Source organism: Scomber japonicus, chromosome 21 (genome assembly GCF_027409825.1).
Source record: "Scomber japonicus isolate fScoJap1 chromosome 21, fScoJap1.pri, whole genome shotgun sequence".
Taxonomy (NCBI): Eukaryota; Metazoa; Chordata; class Actinopteri; order Scombriformes; family Scombridae; genus Scomber; species Scomber japonicus.
The window spans coordinates 1,778,868-1,789,844 of record NC_070598.1 but is presented as its reverse complement, the minus strand read 5'-3'; the positions used below and the strand labels follow the sequence as shown (position 1 = coordinate 1,789,844).

Here is a 10,977-nt window from a genome sequence, read left to right as displayed (position 1 = left end):
ACTGCATTCTATCAAAAGGCCACCAGGGGGCGACCGTCTCTATACAAGTCAATGGAGAATTCACCAACTTCTCACTTGATTTCTAACCTCAGTAAACGTTTTCAAAATGTGTTTATGGTCTCAATCGCTAGTTTAAAGCCTTCTTCAATGCAGTATGATGTTCATTTGGGACATTTTGGCCTCCCTGATTTTATATGTGACGATAAAGCAGGGTATGCATTAGGGCGTGGCTACGTCCTGATTGACAGGTTGATTGACCAATGTCCTCCAGATCCAGCCCTCGTAACCATAGCAACCTCCCCGCTCCACCCATGGCCCCGCCTCATGCCCATATAAGTAGAATCCGTGTTTTTATTTTTCCCAGCATGCACCTGAAATTTTCAAGATGGCGCTGCCTAGATTAGAAACTATTGGCTTCCGAGCAGCAGTCCACAAACCAATGGGTGACGTCACGGATGTTACGTCCATTTCTTTTATACAGTCTGTGGTAAAAACACATGGTTTTCACGAGGTACAGGGAGGAAGAAGGACATGTTGGGTTCACATTATTATTTTTGTTTCGACTATTGTCTTCATTTGACGACCTTCATTGGTTTTGTTTGTTAGTTTATTTCCCAGATTACTTTTTTTTGTGTTGCTCATTCAAAGCAAAACAAATGTTCCTGGTCCTCTCGAGGTTCCTCTCCTCGTGCTCACCTGGTAGCAGCAGTTGAAGCAGACTTTCAGGGCGTCTGCCTGTTGTTCTGGTAGTTTCTGTAGCCAGGCCTGAAGGATGGGCCTCCAGCCGAGCACCGACGAGCTCATAAACACCATCCCGTTCCTGGACACCGTGGCCGGGGAGGCGTTGTCGATGTTGTGTGGCTCGAAGACGATCTGCAGCACAACACAGAAGACATGACGTCACTTCAGATCTTCTATATGAGCCGGCAGCAGCTCCTCTGATTCTAATAAAGTTGAGACAGGACAGTCAGACTCAGGGTTTGTTGCTTCGTCACCTTGCAGCAGGGGGCCATGGGGATCCATACTATTTAAGTCTTTTTTTTTTCATTAATATTTAAACTTTTTTGTGTAATATTTCGACTTTTTCTCCTAATTTTCTTTCCAGTTATACGTCGCTTTGTCACAAAGCCCATTAACAGCCGTGCATTCCGGAATCTTGGTCGCTAAGGCGGTTGCTAAGGCGGTTGCTACAGTGTTTCTACTCTCATATTTCAGACCAATCAGAGCAGAGTGGGCTCATCAGGAGGAGGAGGAGGAGGAGGGGGCGGGGCTTAAGGAGACAGGAAGTAAAACAGCCTGTTAATAGACAGAGGCTGAACTGAGCGGCTGCATAAAGGAAGGAAGAAAGGAAGGAAGGAAAGACAGAGGAAGGAAGGAAGGAAGGAAGGAAAGAAAGAAAGAAAGAAAGAAAGGAAGAGAAGGAAGGAAAGACAGAAGGAAGGATGGAAGGAAGATAGGAAGGAAGGAAAGATGTAAGGATGGAAGGAAGGAAAGAAAGAAAGAAGGAAGAGACAGGAGGTTAAAACGGCCTGTTAATAGACAGAGGCTGAACTGAGCGGCTGCATAAAGGAAGGAAGAAAGGAAGGAAGGAAAGACAGAAGGAAGGAAAACAGACAGGAGGAAGGAAGGAAGGAAGGAAAGAAAGAAAGAAGGAAGAGACAGGAAGTAAAACAGCCTGTTAATAGACAGAGGCTGAACTGAGCGGCTGCATAAAGGACCAGTAGAAGATAAATAAGGAGTTTAAATGAAAGTATAACATCTGACGAGTTAAAATCAGAGGTGTATCTTCTATTTTTATTCTTTATATTTGAATGTTAATGTTATTTTCTTCTTCTTCTTCTTCTCTCTACAGTCTCTGTGCTGCAGACAGTGCTGGTCAGTGCTGGTCAATGTGACTCGGTGTTTAAAGGTTTCTCCGACTGTCTGCTTCAGTTGGGAGAAAACATGGCGAACTATCCCCAAGACCTGGACGACAGGGAGAACCTGCACAAGATCTGCACGTAAGTCTCTCACTAACTAACGCAAACAAACACGATAAGATACGATAAGATAGGATAGGATACGATACAATACTACACGATATAATACGATATGGTACGTAAGATACAATATGATACAATACGATAAGATAAGATAATCATACAACAGTCATACAATATGATACAAAAAATACGATACAATGCGATACGATACATTACGATACGTTATGATACGATACGTTACTTTATGATACGTTACGATAAGATACGTTAGGTTATGATACGATACTTTACGATACGATACGTTACGATACGTTACGTTATGATACGTTACGTTATATTACGTTACGTTATGATACAATACGTTATGATACGATACGTTACTTTATGGTACGATACGTTACGATACGATACATTACGTTATGATACGATACGTTATGATACGATACGTTATGATACGATACATTATGACACGTTATGTTATGATACGATACGTTATGATACGATACGTTACGATACGTTACGATATGATACGATACTTTACGATACGTTACGTTACGATACGTTAGGTTATGATACGATACGTTATGATACAATACGTTATGATATGATAGGATAGGTTACGTTATGATACCATACGTTATAATACTATTCGTTACGATACGTTATAATACGATACGTTTTGATACATTACAATACTATACGTTACCATACGTTACGATACTATACGTTACGATACAATACGGTATAAAAAGATACAATAAGATAAGATACGATAATCATAGAATATGATACAATATATACGATACAATGCGATGCGATAGATACGATACGATAATACGATACGATACGATACTATACGATATAATACAATATGGTACGGTAACATACGATAAAATCAGATACGATAATCATACAATATGATACGATAATATACGTTACGATGCGATGCAGTTAGATACGATACGATTAAGATACGTTACATAAATAAAAAGAATAAAGAAACAATAAAAAATAAGTTAGCACACAAGCAATAAAACTATAGAAGTAAAAAATATAATCAAAAAAGTCACATTATGTACGAGAGTACCATTACTGTGATACTGAAGTATATATAATTATAATTACACAGGTTTAAAGTATATATAATTATAGTTACACAGATTTAAAGTATATATAATTATAATGACACAGATTTAAAGTATATATAATTATAATTACACAGATTTAAAGTATATATAATTATAGTTACACAGATTTAAAGTATATATAATTATAATGACACAGATTTAAAGTTTATATAATTATTTTGTCTCTTTTCTCTTGATTTTTAATTTAAAGAGGAAATAATGATATGTGTGCTTTAATGAACAAACCCTGAGGGGCAAACTGAGGTTTTAGGGGGAGTGTGTATATGTGAGCCAGCTGACCCCCTGCTCACTCCCCCTCCCTTCGCCCCCCCACCCTCCACACACACACACACTCCCTCCACACACACACACACACACACACACACACACACACACCTCCTCCTCCTCCTCCTCCTCTTCCTTTTACCCCCTCCTCCCAAAACACTTTCCTCCCGCCACCACCAGCAGACCGGGTGGGAGGCAGATGGCACACTGCAGCGAGAAACACCCCCCCCCCCTCCTCCTCACACACACACACACACACACACACACACACACACACAGCCACACACACACACACACACACACACACACACGCCCAGATGATTTTTTAATTCGGTGACAGCTCCATCACAGCAGTGTTGAGGCGTGGCAGGTGGGGCGCGTTAATACGCCTCTACACACACACACACACACACTCCTCTACACACACACACACACACACTCCTACACACACGTTAATTGCTCTCTGAGATGTAGCATCGACACGGCTCAGTTCAGGAGGTCAACATCAATAAGAGCAGATTGGAAGATTGGATTAGATACGCTCTGTGTGTGTGTGTGTGTGTGTGTGTGTGTGTGTGTGTGTGTGTGTGTGTGTGTGTGTGTGTGTGTGTGTGTGTGGCTGTGTGGCTGTGTGTGTGTGTGTGTCGCAGCAGCACGCGCCAGTGAGCAGACTGGTGTCATCTTTACATTAACTGGGAGGAGGAGGAGGAGGAGCTGGAGGAGGAGGAGGAAACAAGATGAACAGATGAGAGCAGGAGATTAATCCTCCTGTTGTGTTCGAGTCAAGGAAGGAAGGGAGGAAGAAGGAAGGAAAGGAGGGAGGGAGGGAGGAAGGAGGGAAGGAAGGGAGTAAAGGAGAGAAGGCAGGAAGGAAGGAAGGAGAGAGAGAGGAAGGAACAACAGAAGGAAGAAAGGGGGATGGAGGAAGGAAAGAAGGAAGGGAGGAAAAGAAGTAAGTAAAGAAGGAAGGTAGGAGGGAGGGAGGGCACTGTCCTTCTTTACTTACTTCTTTTCCTCCCTTCCTTCTTTCCTTCCATCCTTCCTTCTTTCTTTCATTCCTTCCCTCCCCTCCTTCCTCCCTTCCATATATCCTTCCTTCCATTCTTCTTTTCCTTCCTTCCATCTTTCCTTCCCTCCTTCTTCCTTTCCTTTCTTTCCTCATTCCATCCTTCTTTCTTTCCTTCCTTCCCTCCTTTTCCTCCCTTCCATCTTTCCTTTCCCTCCTTCCTCCCTCCCTCACTCCCTCCCTCCCTCCCTTCCTTCCTTCCTTCCTTCCTGTATGTGGCCTTTGAATGAACATCGCTGGGTTAGAGACTAAATATGAGGAAACATAAGCTTCCTGTTGCATTCTGGGAAAGTTTCCACTTCTTGGCTCCTGAGTAGACGACGTTTCTCCCACTGCAGTCAGAGAAGCTCTTGGTGCTAACTCTCTCTCTCTCCTTCTTTCCTTCCATCCTTCCCCCTTTCCATCCTTTCTTTCCTTCCTTCCCTCCTTCTTCCTTTCCATTCTTTCCTCCTTCCATCCTTCCTTCCCCGTTTCCTTCCTTCTTTCATTCCTTCCTTCTGTCCTTCCTTGCCTCCAACCTTCCTTTCATTCCATCCTTCCCCCTTTTCCTTCCCTTCTACCTTCCTCCCTTCCTTTTTATCCTTCCTTCCATCCTTCCTCGCATCCTTCCTTCCCTCCTTCTTCCATCCATCCATCCTCCTTCCTCCTTTTCCTTCCTTCCTTCCTTCCTGTATGTGGCCTTTGAATGAACATCGCTGGGTTAGAGACTAAATATGAAAAAAAAAAGAACTTCATGAAGAAACATAAGCTTCCTGTTGCATTCTGGGAAAGTTTCCACTTCTTGGCTCCTGAATAGACGACATAGAAAGCTCTTGGTGCTAACTCTCTCTCTCCCTCCCTCCCTCCCTCCCTCCCTCTCTTCCTCTCTGCCAGTTACTGGGATAACTTCCACTCCTGTGCCATGACGGCTCTCGCTGACTGCCAGGAGGGAGCGACGGACCTTTGGGAGAAACTGAAAAAAGAGTCTCGCAACCTGGATTTCCGTGGGAGTCTGTTTGAACTGTGTGGCGGCAGCAACGGGGCCCCCGGGTGGAGCGACGCCAGGGGCCCCCCCCACCGCCGCCGCCTCGCCATGCTCCTCACCACACTGCCCACCATACTGACTTGGCTGGCGTTTTAACAAGAAAGGAGAAAAAAAAAGGAAAAGAAAAGAAGAGAAGAAGAAGAAAAAAAAAAAAGAAAGAATGAAAGGAAAAAAAAATAATTACACACAAATGGGACATAAAAAAAAAATAGTACAACAAGCTTCTCTTCAATACTGAAAATAGTTTGAATCCATCACTAAACTAAAGAATTAAGAAATAAAAAAAAAACCTGATTAAAATAAAATACACACACCCTTAAAAAAAAAAAAAAAAAAAAAAGATGAATGGATTTTTATGACATCACCGTTAACCGCCTGGCCTGGTTTTGCCTTCCTGGGACTCTCTAACTATCTATCTATCTAGCGGGTTTGCCCCTCCCCCTTCCCCCCTTCCTCCCCCCCCCTCCTCCTCCTCGAAGCGCTCATCCAATCACACGCCGACCTGGACCCGGGAGGTCGATGACATCATCACGCCGAGATGAAATGATGACAATGACGATGAAACCTTTCTTCCTTCTTCTCTCTTCCACGCAGCAGCTTAACAACAATCGTGGGATTTACACAGTGTTAATTGATTTTGAAGCTATAGCCCCGCCCCCTCCGCTCCTAGCTCCGCCCTCCGCTCCTAGCCACGCCCCGCCCCTCCGCTCCTAGTCCCGCCCCCCTTTGCCCCCCGTTTAACGAGCGGCCGAGCTTTAACGCCACAGAATCAATAACGGACACTTTTTTCTTTTTTTATTTAATTTAATTTAAAAAGTTGATGGATGATGATGATGATGATGATGATGATGATGATGATGATGTAATAGCCTATTTGTGTATCTTATTGGCTGTTTTCTTTTTTTTTTTTTTAGTAGCCGCGGTAACACCAGCTTTTTATCGCAAAAAAAAAAAACGCCAAAAAATATGTAAAACTTTGAGATGATGATGATGATGATGATGATGATGATGATGATGATGATGATGATGTGTGTGATGTCATCTCGGGATGTTTCAGGAAGTGAGCACAGACTGATGCTAACGAAAAGGGGGCGGGGCTAAGGGATCAGTGTTATAATATGTCTTATATAAGATATTTATTTATTGGTTATTACGCAATAATTTAGCGATGTCGCAATATCCGTTTCTATCATTTTAAAGACTTCATTTAGATTATACGGAAAAGTAACATGAGGCTCGGGGGCCAAAAACCGGCCGCTGAGGAGTCCAATCCGGTCCACTTTCCTTCCTTCCTTCTTTCTATCCTTCCTTCCTTCCGTCTTTCCTTCTGTCCTTCCTTCCTTCGTTCCTTTCATTCATTCCTTCTTTCACTCCTTCCACCTTTCCTTTCTTCCTTCTTTCCTCCCTTCCTTCCTTCCTTTCATTCCTACCATCCTTCCTTCTTTCCCTCCTTCTTTCCTTCCTTCCTTCCTTTCATTCATTCCTTTCTTCCATCCTTCCTTCCTTCCTACCATCCATCCTTCCTTCTGTCCTTTCCTTCCTTCCTTCTGTCCTTCCAATCATTCCTTTCTTCCATCCTTCCTTCCTACCATCCATCCTTCCTTTCTTCTGTCCCTCCTTCCTACCATCCATCCATCCTTCTATCTGTCCTTCCATCATTCCTTTCTTCCTTCCTGCTGAAGAGTCTGAGCTCGTTCCCTTCCAGTAGAAACATAGTTTGTGCTCATTTCCTGAAACGTCCTCCGGCAGAGAAGAAGAAGAAGAAGAAGAAGAAGTTAGAAGCTACAGAGCCAGACGCGTCAGACGTTAAAAAACTAAGAAGCACATTTTAGATTTATAAACTTCATGAATGTTGGTGGTTGATTTCCTTCCTTCCTTCCTTCCTTCCCTAACCCTTCAGTCCTTCTTCCCTCCCTCCTTCAGTCCTTCTTCCTTCCTTCCTTCAGTCCTTCTTCCTTCCTTCCTTCCCTTTCTTCCTTCCTTCCCTCCTTTCTTCCTTCCTTCTGTCCTTCTTTCCTTCAGTCCTTCCTCCCTTATTTCCTTCAGTCCTTCCTTCTATCCTTTCTTCCTTCCTTTCCTTTCCTTCCTTCCTTCAGTACTTCTTCCCTTCCTTCTATCCTTTCTTCCTTCCTTTCCTTTCCTTTCCTTTCTTCCCTTCCCTCCCTCCCTCCCTTCCTCCAGTCCTTCCTTCCTTCAGTCCTCCCTCCCTGTCTTCCTTTCCTCCCTTTCCTTTCCTTTCTTCCTTCAGTCCTCCCTTCTTTCCTTCCTTCCTTTCCTTCAGTCCTCCCTTCTTTCCTTCCTTTCCTTTCCTTCAGTCCCACCTCTGAATGAATCCCGGTTCCTTTTCTGAGAGATAAAACAGATTTTTTATGTAAAAAAAAAAAAAGAATCACCGACAGCAATATGAAGACTTAACGGCCAGTTAAAAAAAAAAAGATAAAATAAAATAAAGAAACCGTGGCTGAAAAGAGATATGACTGTTGCCATCTTACCCCCCCCCCCCTCCCCCCGCCACTCTCTTTTCATCCCCATCCTTAGTCGACCTTAGACCTTCCTTCTGTCTTTCCTTCCTTCATTCCTTCTTTCTGTCTCTCCTTCCTTCCGTCTTTCCTTCTGTCCTTCCTTCCTTCATTCATTCATTTATTTCTTTCTCCCTTCCTTCCTTCCTTCCTTCCTACCATCCTTCCTTCCTTCCTTCTGTCTTTCCTTGCTTTCTTCCTTCCTTCCGTCTTTCCTACCTTCCTTCCTTCTTTCTGTCTCTCCTTCCTTCCTTCCTACCTTCCTTCCTTCCTTCTTTCTGTCTCCCTTCCTTCATTCATTCATTTATTTATTTCTCCCTTCCATCCTTCCTTCATTCCTTCTGTCTTTCCTTCCTACCATGCTTCCTTCCTTCCTTCCTTCCTTCTTTCTGTCTCTCCTTCCTTCTGTCCTTCCTTCTGTCCTTCCTTCCTTCTTTCCCTCCTTTCTTCCTCCCTTCCTTCCTTCATTCATTCATTCCTACCATCCTTCCTTCTGTCCTTCCATTCATTCCTTTCTTCCTTCTGTCCTTCCATTCATTCCTACCATCCATCCTTCCGTCCCCCGCCCCCCCGCCTCCTCTCTCTCTCTCTTTCCTTCCTACCATCCTTCCTTCTTTCTGTCTCTCCTTCCTTCCGTCTTTCCTTCCTTCCTTCCTTCTTTCCCTCCTTTCTTCCTCCCTTCCTTCCTTCATTCATTCATTCCTTCCTACCATCCTTCCTTCCTTCCTTCTGTCCTTCCATTCATCCCTTTCTTCCATCCTTGCTTCCTACCATCCATCCTTCCTTCATTCCTTCTGTCTTTCCTTCCTACCATGCTTCCTTCCTTCCTTCTTTCTGTCTTTCCTTCCTTCTTTCTGTCTCTCCTTCCTTCCTTCTGTCCTTCTATCCTTCCTTCCTACCCCCCACCCCCCCGCCCCACCCCCCCCCCACCCCCCCCCTCTCTCTTTTCATCCCCATCCTTAGTCGACCTTAGAGGTGATATTTTATGTATGTTAGAGTTTAAAGAGTCCCGACAGTATCAGTAGCATCATAAACACGTTAATACAGAAAATACAGAATAATACATTTAATTAGAGATTTAAGAGTTTTATTTTATATTTGATTTTATTTTATTTTTTTTTTTTTTGGGGCTGAGGCAAAGACGGCGTCTCCACTGCCTTCTGATGAACAAGACGTGTACTTCCTGTTTGTCTGTTTGTTCGTTTGTGGGGATGTTTAAACTTTAAACTTTAAAACTTTAAACTTTAAAAAAATGTTAAAAAACTAAACTTACAAAAATAAAAGAGTTTAAATTAAAGAGGACTTACTCCCAAAAATATAAAAAGAAACATTTATTATAAGAGAAAATATAAAAGAATCATTTAACCCTCCTGTTGTCCTCGAGTCAAGGAAGGAAAGGAGGGAAGGAAGAAGAAAGGAAAGGAGGGAGGGAAGGAAGGAGGAAGGAAAGGAAGAGAAGGAGGTAAGGAAGGAAAGGGGGGAGGAAGAAAGAAGGAAGGAAAGGAGGGAAGAAGGAGGAAGGAAAGGAGGGAAAGGAGGGAGTAAGAAGGAAGGAAAGGAGGGAGGGAAAGGAGGAAGGAAGGAAGGAGGGAGGAAGGAAGAAGGAAGGAGAGAAAAAGGGGGGAGGAAGGAGGAAAGAAGGAAGAGGGAAGGAAGGGAGGAAAGAAAGAGAGGAGGTATGGAAGGAGGGAAGGAAGAAGGAAGGAAGGAAAGGCGGGAAGAAAGAGAGAAGGAGGGAGGAAAGAAAGAGAAGGAGGTAAGGAAGGAAAGGGGGGAGGAAGAAAGAAGGAAGGAAAGGAGGGAAGAAGGAGGAAGGAAAGGAGGGAGGGAAGAAAGAGAGGATGTAAGGAAGGAAAGGAGGAAGGAAGGAAAGAAAGAGAGAAGGAAAGGAAGGAAGGAAGGAAGGAAAGAAAGAGAGAAGGAAAGGAAGGAAAGGAGGAAGGAAGGGAAGGAAAGGAGGAGGAAGGAGGAAGGAAAGGAGGGAGGGAAGAAAGAAAGAAGGGAGGAAAGAAAGAGAGAAGGAGGTAAGGAAGGAAAGGAGGGAGGGAAGAAGGAAGGAAGGAACAGTGAAACCAGTCGGGGTTAATCTGAGCCGTGAGGACGACAGGAAGATTAAAAAGAAGAGAAAAAAAAGCTCTATTATATAAGATAGTCTATCCCAGACAGTTTTAACAGATTGAGATACTTTACAGATTATTATTTAATATTTAATATTTAATAATTATTATTATATTATATTATATTATTATTAGAGGTCTACTGAGATATTAAAACAAGATCATTGCTAAAAAACAACCTGACTAAGAGTAATAAATAAAAAGACTAATGTTTGAAAATATATGTGTGTGATGCTCTGGTGATGTTGGGGGGGGGGGGGGGAGGGGGAGAAGGGGGCGGGGCTACACACACACACACACACACACACACACACACACACACACACACACACACACACACATTCATTATTAATGAGGGAGAGTCTCTGAGCGGCCGGCTGCTCGTCTCAGCACTCAGTTTATATTGATCGAGAGAAGGAGGGAGGTGATGAAGAGGAGGAGGAAGAGGAGGAGGTGGAAGAGGAGGAGGTGGAAGAGGAGGGAGGAGGAGGAGGTGGAAGAGGTAGAAGAGGAGGACAAGGAGGAGGTGGAGGTGGAAGAGTGGGGGGAGAGGATGAGGAGGAAGAGGAAGAGTGGGGGGAGAGGATGAGGAGGAAGAGGTGGAGGAGGAGGAGGTAGAGGTGGAGGAAGAGGAGGAGGAAGAGGAGGAGGTGGAAGAGGTAGAGGAGGAGGAAGAGGAGAAAAGGACAGGGAAGAGGAGGACGGGGAAGAGAAAGAGGAGGAAGAGGAGGAGGAAGAGGTGGAAGAGGAGGAGGTGGAAGAGTGGGGGGAGAGGATGAGGAGGAACAGGAGGAGGAAGGGGGGACGGGGAAGAGAAAGAGGAGGAAGAGGAGGAGGAGGAGAAGGAGGAGGTGGAA

At 43.9% G+C, this 10,977-nt stretch overlaps 1 protein-coding gene across 1 annotated transcript; it reads left to right on the top strand.

Annotated features, from left to right (window-relative positions):
- Positions 1 to 772: 772 nt before the first annotated feature.
- Positions 773 to 5,736, top strand: nrn1a (neuritin 1a). Its single transcript, XM_053342780.1, has 3 exons — positions 773 to 860; positions 1,853 to 2,000; positions 5,334 to 5,736. Exons 1-3 carry the CDS (start codon positions 773 to 775, stop codon positions 5,578 to 5,580), a joined length of 483 nt encoding a protein of 160 aa, XP_053198755.1. The 3' UTR covers positions 5,581 to 5,736.
- Positions 5,737 to 10,977: the final 5,241 nt, after the last annotated feature.